The sequence below is a fragment of the Mustelus asterias genome, chromosome 8 (assembly GCF_964213995.1).
Source record: "Mustelus asterias chromosome 8, sMusAst1.hap1.1, whole genome shotgun sequence".
Lineage (NCBI taxonomy): Eukaryota > Metazoa > Chordata > Chondrichthyes > Carcharhiniformes > Triakidae > Mustelus > Mustelus asterias.
The window spans coordinates 61,010,390-61,034,266 of record NC_135808.1 but is presented as its reverse complement, the minus strand read 5'-3'; the positions used below and the strand labels follow the sequence as shown (position 1 = coordinate 61,034,266).

At 43.5% G+C, this 23,877-nt stretch overlaps 1 protein-coding gene across 1 annotated transcript in view; it reads right to left on the bottom strand.

Annotated features, from left to right (window-relative positions):
• brinp2 (bone morphogenetic protein/retinoic acid inducible neural-specific 2) overlaps positions 1 to 23,877 on the bottom strand; it is a 168,967-nt gene that overhangs the window by 9,421 nt on the left and 135,669 nt on the right. Inside the window, exon 6 of the mRNA XM_078219319.1 lies at positions 21,738 to 21,960. Coding sequence (XP_078075445.1) covers positions 21,738 to 21,960 — 223 coding nt within the window. The remainder of the gene's footprint in view (positions 1 to 21,737; positions 21,961 to 23,877) is intronic.

The following is a 23,877-nucleotide window of genomic DNA, read 5'->3' as shown; positions in this document are numbered from 1 at the left end:
GTGTGAAAAAATTGCTCCTTAGCACCCTTTTGTATCTCTCCCCTCTCACATTAGACCTTGTCCTCTAGTTTTAGACTCCCCTACCTTTGGGAAAAGGTATTGAGTATCTAGCTGATCTATGCCCCTCATTACTTTAAACCTCTATAAGATCACCCCTCAGCCTCCGACGCTCCAGAGAAAAAAGTCCCAGTCCATCCAACCTCTCCTTATAACTCAAACCATCAAATCTTGGTAGCATCCTTGTAAATCTCTTCTGCACTCTTTCCAGTTTAATATTGTCCTTTCTATAATAGGGTGACCAGAACTGTACTCAGTATTCCAAGTGTGGCCTTGCCAATGTCTTGTACAACTTCAACAAGACGTCCCAACTCCTGCATTCAATGTTCTGACCAATGAAACCAAGCATGCTGAATGCCTTCTTCATCACTCTGTTCACCTATGACTCCACTTTCAAGGAGCTATGAACATGTACCCCGAGATCTCTTTGTTCTGTAACTCTCCCCAACGCCCTCCCATTAACTGAGTAAGTCCTGCCCTGGTTCAATCTACTAAAATGCATCACCTCATATTTATCTAAATTATACTCCATCTGCCATTCGTCAGCTCACTGGCCCAATTGATCAAGATTCCGTTGCAATCCGAGATAACCTTCTTCACTGTCCACTATGCCACCAATCTTGGTGTCATCTGCAAACTTACTAACCATGCCTCCTATATTCTCAGCCAAATCATTAATATAAATGACAATTAACAGTGGGCCCAACACTGATCCCTGAGGCACACCGCTGGTCACAGGCTTCCTGTTTGAAAAACAACCCTCTAGAACCACTCTCTGGCTTCTGTCATCAAGCCAATTTTGTATCCATTTAGCTACCTCACCCTGGATCCTGTGAGATTTAACCTTATACAACAACCTACCGTGCGGTATATTGTCAAAGGCATTACTAAAGTCCATGTAGACAACATCAACTGCACTGCCATAATCTACCTTCTTGGTTACCCCTTCAAAAACCTCAATCAAATTTGTGAGACTTGATTTTCCACTCACAAAGCCATGCTGACTGTCCCTAATCAGTCCTTGCGTTTCTAAATGCCTGTAGATCTTGTCTCTCAAAATACCTTCCAACAACTTACCCACCACAGATGTGAGGCTCACCGGCCTGAAGTTCCCAGGCTTTTCTCTGCAGCCCTTTTTAAACAAAGGCACAACATTTGCCACCCTCCAATCTTCAGGCACCTCACTTGTGACTATCGATGATTCAAATACCTCTGCTAGGGGACCCGCAATTTCCTCCCTAGCCTCTCACAATGTACTGCGATACACTTCATCAGGTCCCGGGGATTTATCTATCTTGATGGGCTTGAAGACTTCCAGCACCTCCTTCTCTGTAATATGTACATTCCTCAAGTCATCACTATTTATTTCCCCAAGTTCCGTATGTTTCCCAAGTTCCCTCTGCTTTTCTCAACAGTAAATATTGATAAGAAATATTCATTCAGGATCTCACCCATCTCTTGTGGAACTGCACATAGATGAACTTGTTGATCCTTAAGAGGCCCTACTCTCTCCCTATTTACTCTTTTGGCCTTTATGTATTTGTCGAATCTCTTTGGATTCTCTTTTGCCTTATTTGCCAAAACAATCTCGTGTCCCTTTTTGCCCTCCTGATTTCTCGCTTAACTCTACTCCTACACCCCCTATACTCTTTAAGGGATTCACTTGATTCCAGCTGCCTATGCATATCATGTGCCTCCTTCTTTTTCTTGACCAGGGCCTCAATATCCCTGGAGTCATCCAGGGTTCCCTACTTCTACCAGCTTTGCCCTTCACTCTAAGAGGAATGTGTTTACCCTGAACCCTGGTTAACACACTTTTGAAAGCCTCCCACTTACCAGATGTCCCTTTCCCTTCCCACAGGCTCCTCCAATTAACTTTTGCAAGTTCCTGCCTCATACCATCAAAATTGGCCTCGCCCCAATTTAGAATTTTAACTTTTGGGCCAGACCTATCATTCTCCATAGCTGTCTTAAAACTAATAGAATTATGGTCACTGGTCCCAAAGTGATCCCTCACTAACACTTGTCACCTGCCCTTCCTTATTTCCCAAGAGGAAGTCAAGTTTTGCCCCCTCTCTAGTCGGGCCATCCACATACTGAATGAGAAATTCCTCCTGAATACACTCAACAAATTTCTCTCCATCCAAGCCTCTAATACTATGGCTGTCCCAGTCGATGTTGGGAAAGTTAAAATCTCCGACTATTACCACCCTATTTTTCTTGGAGCTATCTGTAATCTCCTTACATATTTGCTCCTCAATTTCCCGCTGACTATTTGGGGGCCTATAATACCCTATCAAAGTGATTTCCCCCTTCTTATTTCTCAGTTCTACCCATATAGACTCAGTGGCCGAACCCTCGGATATATCCCCTCTCAGTACGGCCGTGATGCTTTCCCTAATCAAAAGTGCAACTCCCCCTCCTCTCTTACCTCCTGTTTCTATCTTTCCTTTAGCACCTGTACCCTAGAACATTGAGCTGCCAGTCTTGTCCCTCCCTTAGCCATGTTTCAGTAATTGCTATAATATCCCAATCCCACGTACCCATCCATGTCCTGAGTTCATCTGCCTTGCCCGTCAGGCCTCTTGCATGGAAATAAATGCAGTTTAATCTGGACTTTCCTTGCTCTCTGCTCTACTTTTGCCTGATCTGTCTGGTACTAGGATTACTGACACTGCCTTTACTACTTAATGTGCTCTCTTTAATTTCTTGTGCTGTCCTCAACCTTCTCTTCTGTCTCCCTACTGTTTTGGGTCCCACCCCCTGCCAAACTAGTTTAAATCCTCCCGAGTGGCTCTTGCAAATCTCCCCGCCAGTTCATGTGTAACCCGTCCCTCTTGAACAGGTCACCCCCTTCCCCAGAAGAGATCCCAATGATCCAAAAATCTAAATCCCTGCCCCCTGCACCAGCTCTCAAGCCATGCATTCATCTGCCTAATCCTACTCTCACTAGCACGTGGCACCAGTAGTAGTCCAGAATTTACTACCTTCGAGGTCCTAAACTTTAGCCTTCTGCCTAACTCTCTATATTCACACTTCAGGACCTCATCCCTTTTCCTACCTATATCATTGGTACCAATATGTACAATGACCTCTGGCTGTTCACCCTTCCCCTTAAGAATGTCCTGCAACTGCTCAGAGACGTCCTTGATCCTGGAACCAGGGAGGCAACACACCATCCTGGAGTCTCGATCGCGGCCACAAAAAAGCCTGTCTGTGCCTCTAACTAGCGAGTCCCCTATCACTACTGCTCGCTTGCTCTTTGCCCGACCCTGTTCTACAGCAGAACCAGGTGTGGTGCCACAGGCCTGGCTGCTGCTGGTATCTTCCCCTGACAGGCTATCTCCCTCAACAGTATCGAAAATGGTATACCTGTTTGAAAGGGGAATAGCCACAGAAGACTCCTGCACTACCTGCCTGCCTCGTCTGGCAGTCGCCCATCTACCTGTCTGAACCTGTGGTGTGACAACCTCCCTGTAACTAGTGTCTATCACACTCTCTGCCTCCTGTATGCTCCGCAGTGCATCCACCTGCCGCTGCAACCGAACAATGCGATCTGTGAGGAGCTGCAACTGGACACACTTCCTGCAGACAAAGTTGTCAGGGAGACTAGATTGCTCCCTAATTTCCCACATCTGGCAGGAGGAGCATACCAATGCCCTAACTGCCATACTGCCCTCATACAGGTAAAAGGATAAAAGAATGTCAACTCACCTTTCCCTTTCTTGTGGTCCTCCCAACATCTTTTTTTTGGTTAGACGAGGAGGTAGGGAGGGAAACACGAAGTAGTGTTTAGGGTTTAGCTGTCCCTTTACAATAGTTCCTCCACAGACCACCTTCTGGTAGCAACTCCTGTGGTATTTAGCATTTGAACCGCCTGCCCTCAGGGCAGTGGCCCAGGAACTACACCTCTGAAAGATCCAAGGGCCAAATCTGCACATGAAACTAGAGTAGGATCCAAATCCCTAAAAAATGTGGGATTAGGATCCATTACCCTGTCTGTACAGAACCCAAGAGACAGACCTACTTCCAGCTGAATACAGGAGTAAGATGCAGCACCTTAAAGCTGTGGGCAGTACTTCAGTACAGAGACTGGAAGTCAATGAAAATGTAAAAGCCATGAGAACAAGCCTGCAATAATATATCTGAAAGGTAAAAGTGCCTTTGACAACTGCGGAGGCTGTGCATTAAATAAACGAGGAATAACAACCCATTTTGTAATCCACAGCCAAAAGTAAACCCCTGGTGCACTGCATAAGTGGCATGAAATCAATAATCTTGCTGAGAGAGGTGATGAGGGTGGCTGGAGCTGGGAATGGAAATGTTAGGCCGTTACAGTAAGCTGTGCTCTTCCTTGTTTGGGGGATATTAGGTACATTGTTAGGGCATCAGAGAGGCAGATTCAGCCTGCATTGCTCGATGCTCCATCTGCCTCAGAAGCGCTTGACAGGACAGAGTACATGAAGCTTTAATCACAATCTAGCGGGCGTTCCATCTGACATCCGGTTGATGTTGACACCTGATGAAACGAGTAGAAGTTGTCCTGTTATCTAAGAATGACTTAACCAATTTCATCAGTGGAGAAAAACCCTGTCCCCTAAATGACCCTGTTGAACCTACCTCAGTGCTCATTAGATAAGCTAGTGACTGTAAGCTATTGAACATAAGAAATTTGAGCAGGTGCAGATTCGACCCCTCGAGACTCCTGTCATTCAATAAGATCATGGCTGATCTTCTGCCTCAACTTCACTCTCCCGCCAGGTATCTTTGATTCTCCGAGCGATCAGGAGTGGACTTTTCCAATCCCACCTGCCACAGGAATCATAGCGGGCAGGAAAGGACCATGAAAAGCCCGTTGACTTTGAATGAGATTTTCCAGTCTAAGGGCGAGCGTGGCTGGAAAATCCTGCCGAAATCTTCCCATCTCAGCCTCAAATATATTCAATAATGGCGCATCACTGAGATAGAGATATTCCACCATTCACAGTACTTTGAATTTGAATAAGTTTCTCCTCATCTCGGTTCTAAGCTTACCCTGAAACCATGCCCCTTTGATTCCCCCGTCAGGGGAAACAACCTGTCAGTGTCTGAGCAGCCCATTCCAAATCATGAATGTTTCAATTAAACCATCTCTCATTCTTCTCAATGACAGAGAATATAGACCCTCAAGCCTCTCATCATCAAGCAACTCTCTCATCCTAGGAACCAATCTGGTAAACCTTCACTGAAACACCTCCAATTCAAGAATATCCTTCCTTAGATATGGAGATCCAAACTGTGCACAGTTCTCCAGCGTGTGGTCTCACCAAAACCTTGCACCATTGTAGGAACATTTCCTTATTCTTGTACTCCAATCCTCTTTCAACAAAGGTCAAAATGCCATTTGCTTTCCTACTGCTTGCTGTACTTGAATGTTTAACTTCCCATGTTCCTTGTATGAGTAAGCCAGTCGCTCTGAAACCAACTGCTAAATTACATGCTCGCAGAAATTTTGCTACCATTCACATTGGCGGGATCTTACAGTGCGCCGTTAGCTCACCCCCGTGGGTTTCCCGGTAGTGAGGGGTGAGTTCAACGGGAAACCTCATTGTGAACATGGTGGCACTGTGGTTAGCGCTGCTGCCTCACAGCTCCAGGGACCCAGGTTCAATTCTGGCCTCAGGTCACTGTCTGTGTGGTGTTTGCACATTCTCCCCGTGTCTGCGTGGGTTTCCTCCGGGTGCACCAGTTTCCTCCCACAGTCCAAAGATGTGCAAGATTAGGTGGATTGGCCATGCTAAATTGCCCCTCAGTGTCAGGGGGACTAGCAGGGTAAATATGGGGTGGTTACAGGGATGGGGGATGGGTGGGATTGTTGTTGGTGCAGGCTCGATGGGCCGAATGGTCTGCTTCTGCACTGTAGGGATTCTATGACATTGGCAGCGAGCAGTGCACTGGCTCCTGCCTCTGCCATCTTGCTGCATGGTGGGAGAAAAATCCCACCCACTTCTAAAAGATATTTGTGTTACTATTCTCCCTACTAAAGTGAATAATCTCACATTATACCCCATCTGCTATATAAAGCTCACTTGTTTAATATGTATATATCTCTTTGCATCCTCTTTTTGTCCTCCTCACAGTTTACTTTGTATCGTCAGCAAACCTAGATACATTACGCTTGGTCTCTTCGTAAGTCATTAATGTGGATAGTAACTAATTGAGGCCCCCACACTGATCCTGTACTGCTCGAGTTACAGCCTGTCAACTTGAGAATTCCCCATTTTTTTTATAAAAGCAAATTACTGCAGATGCTGGAATCTGAAACCAATAAAGCTTTGACAAAGGGTCGTTTGGACTCGAAACGTCAGCTCTTTTCTCTCCTGACAGATGCTGCCAGACATGCTGAGATTTTCCAGTGTTTTCTCTTTTGGTTCCCCATTTTCTTTACTCTGTGCCCCCTGTCCGTTAATCAATCCTCCAATTACACTAATACATTCCCACTAGCATCACGAGCTCCTACCTTGTGTATTAAACTTGTGTGGCACCTTATCAAATGCCTTTTAGAAATCCAAGAACACCACACACATTTGGTTCCATTTCATCATTATATCCTTCTTGGAAAACCATGTTGATTTTGTCTCATCAGACTATGATTTTCTGAGTGCATTACTCCTCTCCTCCTTTCCATATACTGTACTTATAAAACTCTTAGAACCTGTTTTCATATTCCTGGTTAGTTTACTTTCATACTCTTATTTTTTCACTTGTTATCAAATTTTTGGTCACTCTTTGCTGGTTTCTAAAACACCCACAATCCTCAAGTTTGCTACTATTCTTTGCAAAACTATAAGCTTCCTCTTTCAATATAATGCTGTCTGGAACTTCCCTATTAATCCACAGATGGTTCTTGTTGAGTTTTTGCTTTTTAATGGAATGTACTTTTGTTGATCATTTTGAATTATTTCTTTAATGTTTCAGTTGTTTAGTTAAAGTCATATAATTTCTTTTTTTTCACCCAATAAGCCTTAGCCATCTCGCTCCTCATACCTATAATTGGATTTGCTAAATTTTAAGATTCTTGGTTTGAACTGTACTATTGCTTTCAAATTATGGAACTCAATTGTATTATGATCACTTTTTCCCAGAGGATCTTTTTACAATGTGATCACTAATTAAAACTGTCACATTATACAATACCAGATCTATAATTTTGTTTAGGCTTCTAAATCTTCCTTCAACTGAGCCCTCTTCCACCTTTTAGTTTAAAGCCTTAATCCCATGAGTCACATTGAAGAGCAGGTATCTAAACTATAAGATTGTGCCAATAGAAATGCACATTCACCTCCAGTAATCTTCTTGGAGCAGTGTGTCTCAAAGATTGCGACAGACCCTTGATCCTGATTCCAACCTGGATACCTCATCACTGCAATACCAATCAGGTAGGTTGCGCACATGATTAAAAGTCAGCAGAGATCAGCCCAACCTAACCTGTTAGATGGGATCAAAGGAGGTGAGTACATCCTGCTTTTAGCATTAAAGCTTTGTAACCACAGAGTGCAGTGTGGAGGAGATTGTTGCTGGGGAAGTATTTTTGTCAGAAACCAGCACCAAGGCAATTTCAGCAGGTGACTGGCTGTTCAGGTCCTCATTATGAGCTTAAAGCTCCAATACATATACACAGACACACTCAGATGTAAACATATATACACACACACACACTCATAGCACAAACACACACACACACACAGGTGGAACTCGCGAATAGTGAGGTGAAACTGAGTGCTCTGGCTTCCTCCCACACTCCAAAAATGTTAGGGTTAGGTGGATTGGCCATGCTAAATTTCCTCTTAGTGTCAGGGGGATTAGCAGGATAAATACATGGGGTTATGGGGATAGGGCCTGGGTGGGATTGCTGTCAGTGCAGGCTCAATGGGCCAAATAGCCTCCATGTGCACTGTTGGGATTCTATGATTGCATGAATACTCCAATTGAAGGCAGACCAGCGTTTTATACCATTTTAACATCACCTTGTGCTCTTGAGCTCTATGCCTCTATTAATAAAGTTCAGAATACTTTATGCTTTCCCAGCCTGTCACCTTCAAATGATTTGCGCACATATGCACCAAGCTCCTGCACCCACTTTCGAATTGTACCCTTTATTTTATATTGCCTCTCCATGTTCTTCCAACCAAAATGAATCATTTCACACTTCACTGCATTACATTTCATCGGCCACCCATCCGCCCACCCCACCAACTGATCCATGTCCTTTTGAAGTTCTACGTTATCATAGGAAACTTGGAAGCATTGTGCACTATCATCACAAATTTGATAAATAAGTTGGAGATCTTCAAATGCAGATGGTCACATGAGAGAACGATGTTGTGACAGTAGTGGAGATTAGCTCAAAGAAAGCACAAGGCTGGCTACTACTTATTCCTGGAGAGAAAGCGTTCAGGAAAGATAGCAAAGGGAAGAAAGGAGGAGCAGGTGACAATATTCATTATCAAGAATATTCCAGTGCTGGAGATGGTGGGTGCCCACTTAATCAATTGCCAACAGGGACACATTTATAGGGCAGTGATCATAGTATCAAAATGTTTCTGCTGGCTGTGGAAAAGGATAAGGAGCAAGCGTGAGGAAAAATACTTGAATAGAGGAGGGCTAATTTCAGTGGGTAAAAATAGGTATGGCCCAGATAAAATATAACAACTCAGTCAGATGCCTTTAAAGAGGAGATAGTCGAGATACATTCCCATGAGGGAAGAATTAGGACCAGCAAAGCCAGAGCTCACTGAATGACGAGAGAGATATAGATAAAGCAGAAAAAGGCTGCATATGACAGATGAGAGGTTGTCAATATTGAAAGTTCAGACAGAAAAGGAAATGAGGGAGGCAGATTGAAAGTGTGAGAAGAGACTGGCAGGTAACATAAAAGTGAACCCAAAAGGTGAATCCAAAAGTTTTCTATAGGCATATAAATAGTAAAAGGTCAGTAAGATGAGAGGTGCGACTGATTAGGGACAAAAAGGAGGATCTACACATGAAGGCAAAAGGGATGGCCAACGTACTAAATGAGTACTTTGCATTTGCCTTTATCAAGGAAGAAGATGCTGTCCACATCATGTTGAAGGAGGTGTAAATAAAATGCAGGATGAGCCAAATATTGATAAAGAAGAGGTAAAAGAAAGATTGGCTGTATTTAACATTGATCAGTCACCCGGACTGAATCTGTCATCTCTGAGGATACTGAGGAAGGAAGTACTGAAGTAAGGAAGGAAATGGTGGTGGTTTTGGCTATAAACTTTTAATTGTCCTTAGACTGAGAGAACGAGAGAATTGGAAATGTTACACCCTTATTCATAAAAGGATTAAACCCAGCAACAAAAGATCAGCAAATTTAATCACGGTGGTGGGAAAGCTATAATCGATTATGATCTTGGACAAGATTAACCATCACTTGGACAGGTGTTGATTAATTAAAGAAAACCAGCAGTAGATTAATTAAATTAAACCAGTACAGACTTGTTGAAGGCAAATCATATTTAACTAACTTGATTGTTTTTTTTTGATGAGGTAACAGAAAGGATTGATGAGGGTAATGTGGTTGCTGCTGTATAGATGGACTTGCAAAAGGCCTTTGATAAAGTGCTATTTAGTCGACTTGTGAGCAAAGTTAGACCCCATGGAATGAAAGGGACAGCGGCAGCAAGGATAAAAAAGTGGTTGAGTGGCAGGAAACAGGGAGTCATGGCGAATGATTGTTTTTTTTGAGAGTCTTCAGTGATTGGTACCAAGACCACTGTTTCTCTTGATAAAAATTCATGACCTAGTCTTCACAGTTTCAAAATATGCAAGTGAGACAAAACATGGAAGTGTTGTGAACTGTAGGAAGATAGTGACACATTTCAAAAGTGCATAGATAGGCGAGTGGGATGGATAGATGTGGCTGCTGAAAATTAATGCAGATAAGTGTGAAGTGATACATTCTGGTAGGAAGAATAAGGAGAGGCAATATAAAACCAAGGGTAGAATTCTAACAAGGGTACAGGAACATTAGCATCTGGAGGTGATATAAATTGTACCTCATTAATATTAAAATAGCATCACTCTGCAATGAATATATTTCAAATTTATAAAGTTGATAACAATCTAGCTGTGAAATAATACTGTAGTGTTTAATCAAATGAATTACTGAGTATGGACAAGCAGAAAGGAGCACTCAGATAAGGAGACAAGCACTCTGGGCAGTGTGTGACTGAATACTGAGTACAGGCATCAACTGAACAGCTAGCCAAAAGAAAAGCAAATAAATGTAATAAAAAATCTCTCAAAAATAAAATGATCATAATAATCCTTAATCCTTCCACAGAGACACAGAAATCTTATGTTACAGAAAGAAGCCATTCAAGTTCGTGATGAATGTGCTGACTCTTTGCCAGAGTAATCCAGATTAATCCTACTGTCCTGCTTTCTCCCCATCGCCTCGTACCTGCCTCTGCTTCGAATATTTATTCAGTTTTCCTTTAAAAGATGTGATGGTTCTGCTTGAACCACTCCCTGTGGCAAAGCATTCCACGCTCCAGAAATTCTGTGTGTAAAGAGATTATGCTTCACCTCTCTCTACTCTTTCTCTGTCACAATTTTAAATTGATGACCTCTGGTCATTGACTTCTCAACCAAAGGAAATAGCCTTCCCCTACTCAATCCATCAAAACCCTTCACGATTTAAAACAAAATCTCATAGTTCACTACTGATACTCTCTACTCCAGGGGATTTAGTCCTAATGTCTCCATCCCTCCTCACTGCTCCAGTTTTGCACTCCTGTATCACTCCACCCTGGGTCATTTTGCACCACGCCCTCACTTTGTGTGTCAGCTGTACTCAGTTGGCAGCACTCTTGTCTCTTAGACAGAAGGTTGTGGGTTCAAGTACCATTCCTAGACTTAAACACACAAATCAAGGCTGACGTTCCGGGGCAGTACTGAGGAAGATCTGCACTGCTGTAAGTGCTGTCTTTTGGATGAGATGTAAAATTGCGGCCCCCATCTCTCCTCTCTAGGTGGATGCAAAGATTCTGGTGGCGGAGCTCTTTTGCATTTGAAAAGAAGAGCATAGGAGATATCTCTGTTGCCCTGGGAAACATATGTCCTCCAACCAACATCACAAAAACAGGTGACCTTGTCATTACCACATTGCAGTTTCTGGGACCTTGCTGTGTGCAAACTGGATGTTGTGTTTCCTATTCAACAACAATGACTATGCTTCAAAAGTACTTAATTGTCTGTAGGATGCTTTGGTATGTTCTGTGGCTGTAAATGATGCTGTATAAATGGAAGTCCTTTTTTATCATTTTGACTTTGATGCCTTTCCCATCATGGAGTCCCTAAAATTACACAGAGTAGTAGCCATTGCAATCTACAAATTTATCCTTGCTCTTTTTCTCAAGTGCCATAAGCTCCTGTTTGCTCTTTCTGCATGACTTTATCCTCTGACACTTGCACACTTACTTTCCTGGCAGCTGCCCCTGTATTTTCTGCATCTCAGATGTCCTCACCCAACCTTCTGAGCATTCCAAAGGTTTTACCTCCATTTTGGATTAGAGGGAAGAGGTCAGATACCCTTACCTAGAGTCATAGAGGTTTACAGCATGGAAACAGGGCCTTTGGCCCAACTTGTGTATGCCGCCCTTTATTTTTAAACCCCTAAGCTAGTCCCAATTGCCCGCATTTGGCCCATATCCCTCTACACCCATCATACCCATGTAACTGTCTAAATGCTTTTTAAAAGACAAAATTATACCTGCCTCTACTACTACCTCTGGCAGCTTGTTCCAGACGCTCACCACCCTCTGTGTGAAAAAAATTGCCCCTCTGAACACTTTTGTATCTCACCCCTCTCACCTTAAACCTATGCCCTCAAATTTTAGACTCCCCTACCTTTGGGAAAAGATATTGACTATCTAGCTGATCTATGCCCCTCATTATTTTATAGACCTCTAAAAGATCACCCCTCAGTCTTTTACACTCCAGAGAAAAAAGTCCCACTCTATCCAACCTCTCCTTATAACTCAAACCATCAAGTCCCAGTAACATCCTAGTAAATCTCTTCTGCACTCTTTCCAGTTTAATAATATCCTTTCTATATTAGGGTAACCAGAACTGTACACAGTACTCCAAGTGTGGCCTTACCAATGTCTTGTACAACTTCAACAAGATGTCCCAACTCCTGTATTCAATGTTCTGACCAATGAAACCAAGCATGCTGAATGCCTTCTTCACCACTCTGTTCACATGTGACTCCACTTTCAAGAATCTATGAACGTGTACCCCTAGATCTCTTTGTTCTATAACTCTCCCCAATGCCCTATCATTAACTAAGTAAGTCCTGCCCTGGTTCAAATGCATCACCTCGCATTTATCTAAATTAAACTCCATCTGCTATTCGTCAGCCCACTGGCCCAATTGATCAAGATTCTGTTGCAATCTGAGATAACCTTCTTCACTCCACTGCGCCACCAATCTTCGTGTCATCTGCAAGCTTACTAACCATGCCTCCTATATTCTCAGCCAAATCATTAATATAAATGACAAATAACAGTGGACCCAGCACTGATCCCTGAGGCACACCGCTGGTCACAGGCCTCCAGTTTGAAAAACCACCCTCTACAACCACCTTCTGGCTTCTGCCATTAAGCCAATTTTGTATCCATTTAGCTACCTCACCCTGGATCCTGTGGCCTTTCTCATTCTGTTGTTTGTTATTTATTTTCTCACAGGAAATGGTCATCGCTGATAAGGCCAGCATTTATTGCCTATCCTTAATTGACCTGAAGAAAGCGATGGTGAGCCATCTTCCTGAAAAGCAGCAGTCCATGTGGTGTAGGTGCACCCACAGTGCTGTCAGATTATGGGATGCCTTCTTCCTGTAGTGCAATTCACTGATTCCTCTTGTCTCCTCTGGCCAGGTAAGGTCATCAACGAGGCTACATGATATCCACCCAATGCAGAGGGGGAAAGGGAAGGACCTCCTCATGAAGCTGCTCCTGGGCCTGGCCAAACTCATCATCAACAGGTCCAGGCAGCGGGCGACCAAGGGGTTGTCCAGCCTGACTGTGTGCCCTCCTACCATGGCTATATTCACTGCCCTGGGGAGGGAGCGTGTGGTGTCCATGGGCACCATCAAGGCCTTCCATGCCCATTGGGCACCTCAGGGAATGGAGTGTGTTATTGACCCCATTGATCACCTTTTAGTTTAACGTTTTAAGTTTCATTAGTGCTTTGTTTTTGTTTCACGTGGTTCATCTTTAAGGGGCTGCCCTTCTTGCTTTATCCTTCAGTTTATTTAATTTAGTTTAATTGGTTTAACTGAAAAGAGTGCCAACAAGGTATCCTGCCACCCTCCTGGCAATGCTGCTGTAATGTGTTCCTCATCTGCTGCCTTGAATCACGGAGAAGCACATTCATTACTTATTTGTCCATTGGGGAGGAGGGATGATAAGTCCTGGGGCTTCCTGTCCTGGTGCAGGCCTGAAGTAGAAGGAAACATCTCTGGCAAAAGGAAAATTGATGGTGCAACCCCTTTAAGTCGCTTCAAGCCTTTAAATCCTGTACCATAATTCAAAGTTCCTTTCTTTAATTAGCAAACTCCAAGTAAGAAGTTGCACAATATCTGGGAGTTAACCAAGGATCCGTAGAATCCATAAAATCCCTACTGTGCAGAAGGAAGCAATTCGGCCCATTGAGTCTGCACCAACTCTCCAAAAGAACATCTTATCTAGGCCCACCTACCCACCCTATCCCCATAACCCTGCACATTTACCAAGACTAATTCTCCTAACCTACACATCTTTAGGCATTAAGGGACAACTTAATATGGCCAATCCACCTAACCTGTGCATCTTTGGACTCTGGTAGGAAACCGGAGCACCCAGAGGAAACCTACGCAGACACGGGGAGAATGTGCAAACTCCATGCAGACAGTCAACCAAGGCCAGAATTGAACTTGGGTCCCTGGCGCTGTGAGGCAGCCGTGCTAAACACTGTGCCACCTTGAATGTTAAAACTAGGTTCAACAACAACAACTTGCATTTATATAGTAATTTTGACACCATAGAAAAGTCCCAAGGCAGTTTACAGAAGCACCACAATCAAAACATTCTATCATGCCACATTAGGATAGACAATCAAAAACCTGGTCAAAGAGAGTAGGTTTAATGACCATCTTAGATGAGGTGAGAGGAACAGAAAGGCAGAGAGGTTTAGGGTGGGAATTCCAAAGTTAGGGCCAGGACAACTGAGATCAATGCTACCCATGATGAAGCGATGAAGATCAAGAATGCACCAGAAAGATTTCAGGTGCACAGATTTCAGAGGGTTGAAGGGTAGAAGGAGGTTACAGAAGCAAGAAGGGGGAGTCCACGGATAGACGTGAATGTGAGGATGAGAATTTCAAAATGAAGCCATTGTCGAAATGGGGCCCAATGTAGGTCAGCAATCCAGGGGTGATGGATGACGATGAATTGATGTGAGTTAGGTTACAGGTAGCAGAGTTCAGTATCAGCTTAAGTTTATGGTGGGTAGAAGGTCCGAGGGGAGCCCGGACAACATTTGAATACTCAGGTTTGGAAGTAACAAAGGCATAGATAAGGTTTTTAATTTGGACGAGCTAGCATTCTTCCAATTAAGTTTGGGGTTGTGATAGGGCATATGCAGGGGAGAATATGGACCATACTTTAACCTGCAAGATTTTCACTGAAACAAGAAGGGAACTTCCAAAATGGATGACTTGAGAAGACCAAAGAGAAGCGTAGTGTTCGATTGTTCTGTGTTGATTATTTGCGTCTGTTTACAATTGATGCCCACTTTGCTTGATTGGTTATGCCTGGGTATGGACTCAGAGAAAAGAAGCAAGCGGAACAGTTGGAAACTGCAAGAAGCAAGGAGAGAGCAGATCTTTAAAAACACAGCCAAGACAGCCTGTTACACACAGCTGGAATTTCCGGCCCTTCCTGCCAGCAGGATCTTCCGGTCCCTCCGAAGGCAATCCACCAAGGTCGGTTTCCTGGTGGCTCAACCAGCGAGCAAAGCAAATGGCCAATAACTTTGGCAGGACTGGATATTCCTGCCTGTGGCCAATGGCGAGTTATCAGAAAGCCAGCCGCTGTGGCTGTGGAAACTGGTGTCATCTCTGTATTCCTCTGAGCTACATAAGATATGCAACAAGAAGGAAGCAAAAGATCATTTCTGGGTCAGATCTTACTGGAACGGGGCTTCTAGTGGTATCCACCATTAGAAAGATTTGTTGCTGCACATTTCAGCTTAAAAATCATTTGCCCATAAAGTTGTTGAAAGTGTAAGTTGGTATTGGCTGAATGTGGAAAACAGTAGGGTGCACGGTGGCACAGTGGTTAGCACTGTTGCCTCACAGCGCCAGAGACCCAGATTCGATTTCAGTCTGGGATGACCGTCCGTGTGGAGTTTTCACATTCTCCCCATGTCTGCGTGGGTTTCCTCTGGATGCTCTGGTTTCCTCCCACAGTCCAAAAGAGGTGCAGGTTAGGTGGATTGGCCATGTTAAATTGTCCCTCAGTGTCCCAAGATAGGTCACTTAGGGGGGATTAGCAGGATAAATATGTGGGGTTGCAGGGTAGGGCCTAGATGAGATGCTCTGTCAGAGAGTTGGTGCAGACTAAATGGGCCGAATGGCCTCCTTCTGCACTGTAGGGATTGTGTGAATGAAACCAGAAGCTGAATGAGCAGCTCAATCAAATGATTACTCCTTAAAGCCAACATGACTTCAGGAGCACAAGAATTGAGAAGGAAAGTTAATTAAAAGTGGTGAATTTAATGGTAAATCAGGTACAGAAAGAGAAATTAACTGTGACACAAGGTTGGATGAAGTAACATTTTAAAAATCTACCCAAAAAGATCAAAATCTGACAGAATAAGACTCCACACCCTTAATAGTTCATTTTTTGATGCTCGAGAGCTTGGTTGGTAGTCGTTAACAATTATAATGTTGTTAACAGGGTCCTTCCACTTCTATGTACTATCTGTGAAATGTTTCGTTCACAGTTTCAATTCTCCGACCTCGCCTGTGGCTGGGATTCTCCAGTCCCGCAGCACAAAGATGTGTGGGTTAGATTGTTTGGCCATGCTGAATTGCCACTTGGTGTCAGGGCAATTAACAGGGTAAATATGTGGGGTTACAGCGATAGAACCAGGGTGGAATTGCTGTCAGTGCAGGCTCAATGGATCAAGTGGCCTCCTTCTGCTCTGTAGGCATTTTATGGGATTCTATGATTCAGTGGACAGACTTCTGGCTGAGTGTAAAATTCTCCATTCTTGCTGGCAGCGGGTGCAGGTTGAACGAGACCGGAGAATTCCGGCCTACGTCTACCATGTCCATACATTATCCCCATACTATTCAATGTTTTTCAGTGTCGAGGCAGACATTTTTGTGAAGCGAAAACCACATTAGCACTGATTGAACAGCAACTTTGGGATATTCACATTTAACCAGGTCTCTGCCCTTCACCTGAAGCCGTTGTAACATTTACGCACATACAACAGTGAATGTTTCATCATTATCTTGACATCAAATTCTGTCCTATCATGTAACCCTGCAGGAAAAAGATAAGGTGTGCAATAAAATATTAACAGGTGTTTAATAATGTGTTCAGGGAGGAATATGGTGAGGAGCATTTAGCACAGTCATTAACATTCTTCAGTCTCACATTGCAAATAAGTGGTTAGGGATCACTTTGACTAGTGGTCAAAGATTAAAACGGTGGAATAATTGAGAATGAAGGCAAGAGCGTAGAATCACTTAGCTATTACTTTCTGGAAATGTTCACAAGGGAAGACATGGAGACACTGAGATTGGTGAAGGTGGCACACTTGATAAATTAAGATGAACTTTAGTGTTGCCTGGGCCAGACACTGAAGGAAACTTATGGAAGGCACTAGCAAGGATGAAAGGTTTGTTCAGTTGTAGAAGGTTCTGCTGGGTTGAAGCGATCAGCTATAAGCACTTGTGACTACATAAGGGACAAAAGTACAGGGCTCTTCGCTTGACCTCAAAAATCACAAAACAAATCCAACAAACGCAGTGTGATAGCTTAGTAACTAAATGCTGGCAGGCAGTGAGACAGATGAAAGCTCCACTTTGATGAATCTTAATACTTCAGATGATGCCAGAAATGAATTAGGTCTTGAAAATCCCTTTGATTGAATTCTGCACCAAAGGTTCTGAATGAAACAAAGATATGAAGGAATCTCGTGTAGAATGTGGAACTGGATTGGTGTCAGACTAGAGGCAGAGTTGAGTGGGGAATTAGACTGGGGTCATCATTACCTGGTTGCTGGGTTACGTCAGCTGTTTTTTTGAGTTACTGAACAGCGTATGCTGAAGTATCAGACGGGCCTTGTGCTTTTTTAAAATTTGAATCGTTGAATTATGCTCCACAATTTTTACATACATTTATTATAGTTAGCACTGCTGCCTTACAGCGCCAGGGACCTGGGTTCAATTCCGGCCTTGGGTAATTGTATGTGTGGAGTTTGCACGTTCTCCCCATGTCTGCGTGGGTTTCCTCTGGGTGCTCCAGTTTCCTCCCACTGTCCAAAACACGTGCTGGTTAGGTGCATTGGCCATGCTAAATTCTCCCTCAGTGTAATTCAACAGGCGCCGGAGTGTGGCGGCTAGGAAATTTTCACAGTAACTTCATTGCATTGTTAATGTAAGCCTACTTGTGACAATAATAAACAAACTATGTCATCATTATTCACTTGGCTCTCAATTTACCTCAATATTTCAAGGATAAAATGATACAGATACATCCCTCACACAATGCGGCATGGTAGCACAGTGGTTAGCACTGCTGCTTCATAGCTCCAGGGACCTGGGTTCAATTCCCAGCTTGGGTCACTGTCTGTGTGGAGTTTGCACGTTCTCCTCGTGTCTGCGTGGGTTTCCTCCGGGTGCTCCGGTTTCCTCCCACAGTCCAAAGATGTGTGGGTTAGGTTGATTGACTATGCTAAAATTGCCCCTTAGTGTCCTGAGATGTGTAGGTTAGAGGGATTAGCGGGTAAATAGGTAGGGATATGGGGGTAGACCCTGGGTGGGATTGTGGTCGGTGCAGACCCGATGGGCCAAATGGCCTCTTTCTGCACTGTAGGGTTTCTATGATTCTATGAATGCTAGGTGAACCCAATCCTTTTAGTACATCCTTATACCCTAAAAGCATTGTTACAGTCGCTTCTCACATGTTCCTCAGACAGGTTCACAGTTTTATGGGGACTTTTCAGCAAAGGTGAAGGGAAATTTCTTACTGTCATTCACAAACTTTCCAAGTCCATTGATGAGGTAATTTTTTTACTTTTCTTTCATTCCTGAATGAAATCCCTAGCCATAAATTCCAGCTGTCTATTTTCAGGAGATGGTATCTATTGAGACAATTGGAAATATTGAGCAGCGGGTAGGTTAGATGTTCTTGCTCACAGCAAAATGCAGTATTGGATGGATCAAAGCAACTTTTCCACTTCCAGCTGTGAAATGTAGAGTGCATGTGGTAGTCCATCACAAATAATAGGAAGGAAGGGGTGGCATCAGGAATCAGTAGAAACAGAATGGAATATTCATCAGTCAGCAGAGTTTCTACAGGAAACTTATTTTTAATCTACCACTAAGTAATTCGGCAGATTATAATTATAACAATACAGCTGGTAATAAATTAAAATGGAATACAGGGAATATACTTGCGATATTACTCACTAATGACAAAGGAGGGAGTATTTCCATAGAACACTGGCTTACTTTCCAATGTTTTTAAGAAAAAAACGTTTAAGCATTTGCTTCAATTGTAAATGGGTCAGTTGTAATTTTCTGGGATGATACTAAATAGCAGTCCATGTAACCTGGCGACCCCTGACCTGGAAGCAGTACCAACAGGAAAGAAGTTACGACAGAGGCCGTGTCGGCAGACACAACGGAGAGCTACAAGCGGAAGAGCTGAAGGAAATAGATCCTCAGCACACAGATGCAGACACAAAAAGGGGACAGAGTCAGGAAGATGAATAAAGAATTCATGTGAAGAGAAGCCAGCAAAGCTCTACAAGAAGGTTAGTTTTCTGTTTGGCAGCAAGAAGAAAAATAGAATTGCAGAAGATCTTGGAGGCGGGAGCTAATGAAAAGGGACTGAATCCTAAAAAAGTGGTTTGAATAACTCAGGTATGTAAAAGAGCTGGGAGTTTGTATCAGAGGACCAGACTGTGAACCAGTTTGATTGGTCAGTTGAAAAGGGACTCTGGGAGGCTACACCATCAAGAATGATGTGACTCAAGTACACCTGCAGGTGAATGCGATTCAAGGGCAAAATAGATTGAGTTGGAAAGACTGTGTTTGCATATGATGTTATAATTGTTTGGGGCGTAACATCTTACAAAATCACAAGCACCAGCATGTATTTGTTAGATCAGATATTTAAAGTGAAATTTACCTTTATGTTTGAAGTATCATTTGCTTGATTTATGTTGAAGTAGAAATTATAGAAAGTGAAACCTTGTTGGTAAAGTTTGTTCATTAGTTGGGACAGGAGTGCAGTCATTTGGTAAATTTGGTTATTTTGGTTTCATAGAATCCCTACCCAGTGCAGAAGGAGGCCTTTCGGCCCATCGAGTCCGCAATGACCACAATCCCACCCAGGCCCTATCCCCGTAACCCCACATATTTACCCTGCTAATCTCCCTGACACTAAGGGGCAATTTATCATGGCCAATCCACCTAACCCTAACATCTTTGTAGTGTGGGAGGAAACCGAAGCACCCGGAGGAAACCCACGCAGACACGGGGAGAATGTGCAGACTCCGCACGGACAGTGACCCAAGCTGGGAATTGAACCCGGGTCCCTGGCGCTGAGAGGCAGCAGTTTACAGTTCCCCCACAGAGATCTTATCTTCACCTGTTCTGTAATTACACAAAATGCTGGAAAACCTCAGCAGGTCTGACAGTATCTGTGGAGAAAGGATAGAGCTAAAGTTTTGAGTCTGGATGGCCCTTCAGGTTAGCTCTATTCTCTCTCCACAGATAGTGTCAGACCTGCTGAGATTTTCCAACGTTTTCTGTTTTTGTTTCAGATTCCAGCAACTGTAGTATTTTGCTTTCACTATAGTTCTATAATTACACTATTTATAGTCAAACTGAACATACAGACCAGGGGTGAGATTTTCTAGACACGTTCACCCCGAAACCGGAAAATCCTGCCCGAGATCAACAGACCTTTGCATGGTCCACCCCCCGCCACTACGTTTTCAGTAGCGGGAGGGATAGGAAAATTCTCCCCCCCAGGAATCAGATCGATCCTTGCCCTCAGTCAAACCCCGTATTCCTACATTTAGCTTTTGCCTGTTAAATACATTTTGTGAGAATAACAGTTTAAATTGAAAGGAGTTCCAGTCAGAGAACTTTAGCTGATAGCATGTGGGTATAGAAACAGGAGCAGGCTATTCAACCCCACGATCCTGTCCTGCCAATAACATGTTACCACACAGACACAGAAAAAGTGGGACAATTTTTACTGAATACTCTGAAATGCACAGATTCCCATATATTCTGAGTGAAGGAAAAGTTATATGGAGCTCAGTTAGATTAGGGACTTCAGCATTTGACAAGGCTTAGCAAGCCCATCCTCTCAACCTTGAAACCTGTGACATAGTAATATTTTTAGTAATGCATTTTATCCCAAGTGTCTCAAGCTAATGTCTAACCATTGTTAATGATAGTTATTATTATATATTTGAAACTGTTGTCAATGAAAGCTATCACTGTACGTTTAAGGGAAGTGTTGGAGTAATGGTATTAGAACAGTACAGCACAGAACAGGCCCTTCGGCCCACGATGTTGTGCCGAGCTTTATCTGAAACCAAGATATTTTCAGAACATAGAACAGAATTGTCACTGGACAGTAATCTAGAAACTCATGTAAAGCTCTGGGGACCGAGGTTCGAGCCCCACCATGGTAGAAGGTGACATTTGAATTCAGTAGAAATCTGTAATTTTAAAATATGATCACAAAACCATTGTCGCTTATTGGAAAACCCCATCTGGCTCACTAAGGAAATCTGCTCTCCTTGCCTGCTCTGGCCTACATGTGACTCCAGACCCACAGAATGTAAGAAGTCTCACAACACCAGGTTAAAGTCCAACAGGTTTATTTGGAATCACTAGCTTTCGGAGCGCTGCTCCTTCATCACTCACCTGATGAAGGAAGAGCGCTCCAAAAGCTCGTGATTTCAAATAAACCTGTTGGACTTTAACCTGGTGTTATGAGACTTCTCACTGTGCCCACCCCAGTCCAACGCTGGCTTCTCCACATCACAGCAATGCAGCTGACTATTGAATGTCCTCTGTACAAGGGCAATTAGGGTTGGGCAAGAAATGTTGTCCTACCCAGTGATGCCCACATCCCATGAACAAATTAAAAAAAATCCGATGAAAGGCAATGAATGCCTTTGAACCTCCATTACATCGTGCAATATCTTACATCTTTTCCTTATTGTCAACCATACATTGCCAATGACCTTTCCATGTATTACAGCAATCATACACCATACTGGACCTTTTCTCTGAGGTCTCAGTAATGAGTGGAGAGAAGAATATTTTTAATTACTTCATGTTGTTGTGTGTGAATATCCTGTACCTTTCTCTGGGGAGGACGAATTTCGGTTGTTTCTGGCAGCGCTTACTTAGGCTGAAGAGTTTGCGGACGGTCTTTTGCGCCTTGTTGAAGAGCACCTTCAGGCTGGCCTCCAGCTGCTCGTAGCGGTGCTGGAGACTGAAGTCCATCGTCCACAGCTGCAGGATTGTCGAAGCGTTCAGGAAATACTCAGTCGGCAGCTTCTTCAGAAAAATCTTGAACTCGTCTGTGTGAAGGTTCAAATAAAACACGGATTACAAGCAGAGAAAGAATCAAAGAAGAGAGTGTCCACTCTGTGAAAGAACACGTACTCTGTGAATAAATATACAGGTGTCAATAATATTTCCAAACATGCGGGAAATTTTGGAGAGTTGAAATAAAGAAACTGTTCACCAAAGGATGGGACACTACAATCCTGAAATGAAAAAAAAAACGCGCCTGCCAATTATGCTCAGTTAAGAGGACTTTTGGGACTGTGAGAATGCAAAGTGGTCGCACCCTGGGAGCCAATTCACACCGCAACATTCACTGACAGCAAACGGCAGAATCCAACCCCCACCCCGCACCCCCCTCCCCTCCACACTGCTCCTCCAAGAATCCTACCAGTTATGGAAAAGAGCACAGCTGGTACATGCCATGATTTTGGAATTCTTGCTGGAATAGGAATTCCCACCTGCCACATTTAGCAGTCAGACCCATGACAAGGAATAGCAGCTTTCAGCTGGGAATCGTGGCAATGTGAGGGAAATGATTAGGGCAAAGGAGATGGCTCAGTGCAAGTACATAAAGGAGAGAGAGTTCTGCGAGGGGAGGGAAATGGTTTGGGGTGTTGTAATGTCCGATGTTAAGGGTTGTGGGTTTTATACAAAAAGAAAAACAATGTGATTTGCACACGTAGATTCAAACTAACAGCAACAGATTTATTCTAGGAGCTGTTGCCGGTAAAGTACGAAATGAACAGTACGAAACAGTGGTTAGCACTGCTGCTTCACAACTCCAGGGACCTGGGTTCGATTCCCGGCTTGGGTGACTGTCTGTGTGGAGTTTGCACATTCTCCTCGTGTCTGCGTGGGTTTCCTCCGGGTGCTCCAGTTTCCTCCCACAGTCCAAAGATGTGCGGGTTAGGTTGATTGGCCATGCTAAAATTGCCCCTTAGTGTCCTGAGATGCATAGGTTAGAGGGATTAGCGGGTAAATGTGTAGGGATATGGGGTAGGGCCTGGGTGGGATTGTGGTCGGTGCAGACTCGATGGGCCAAATGGCCTCTTTCTGCACTGTAGGGTTTCTATGATTCTATGAAACTAAATAAGAGCCAGTGGAACACCCCAATGACATCACCATGGAATCATGTGACTGGCTCTTAAAGCAATCATGTAACAACTTAAATATATAACAGGACCGTGGTTGGTGGAGCTGGGGGGCGGGGGGGCAATAGATGGCAGAGGAATGGGAGGGAGATGGCTGGGGGAGGATAGAAATGGAAGGAGATGTTGGGAGGGGGTAGGTGTCTTGAAAGTGGAGAGAGAGAGAGACAGCGATGGGAGATGGCTGAGGAAGGGGAGAGATGCTAGAGGAGAAGGGTAATGGCTGGGAGAATAGAGAAACTGTTGTAAAAGGAGGGGTGCAGCTAGAGAGGAAGGAGTCATCTGGAAGTGGAAGGAGATGCTGGTGAGGAGGGAGATGGCCTTTATTATTAGGCAGGAATCAAGGTAACAAGCATTGGGAAATCCTGTGTTTTAAATGTTACAATATACAGACTGATAATTTAATACCCGGGGATATATAGATCAATGATTTTAGGACAAGGGTTATAGATTGACATTAGTTTGATTGTTTAAAACGTATACAAAACTTAGCTGCACCCTTAGATAATTGTTTGTATGGATGTAGCAGGTGAATGGCAAATGCAACAGCAGCAAGGTCTGTATAATTTAAAAACTGAAATTGCTTTGATACATTCCAAGGATGTGAACAGCACAACATCAATGTAGATTTTTTATTTATTTTCCATTATTGCAAGAGAATATCTCTCCCTTAATGTCAACAAAACGAAGGAGATAGTCTTTGACTTCAGGAAACATAGTGGATGATGTGCTCCTGTCTACATCAATGGGGATGAATTAGAAATGGTTGACAGCTTCAAG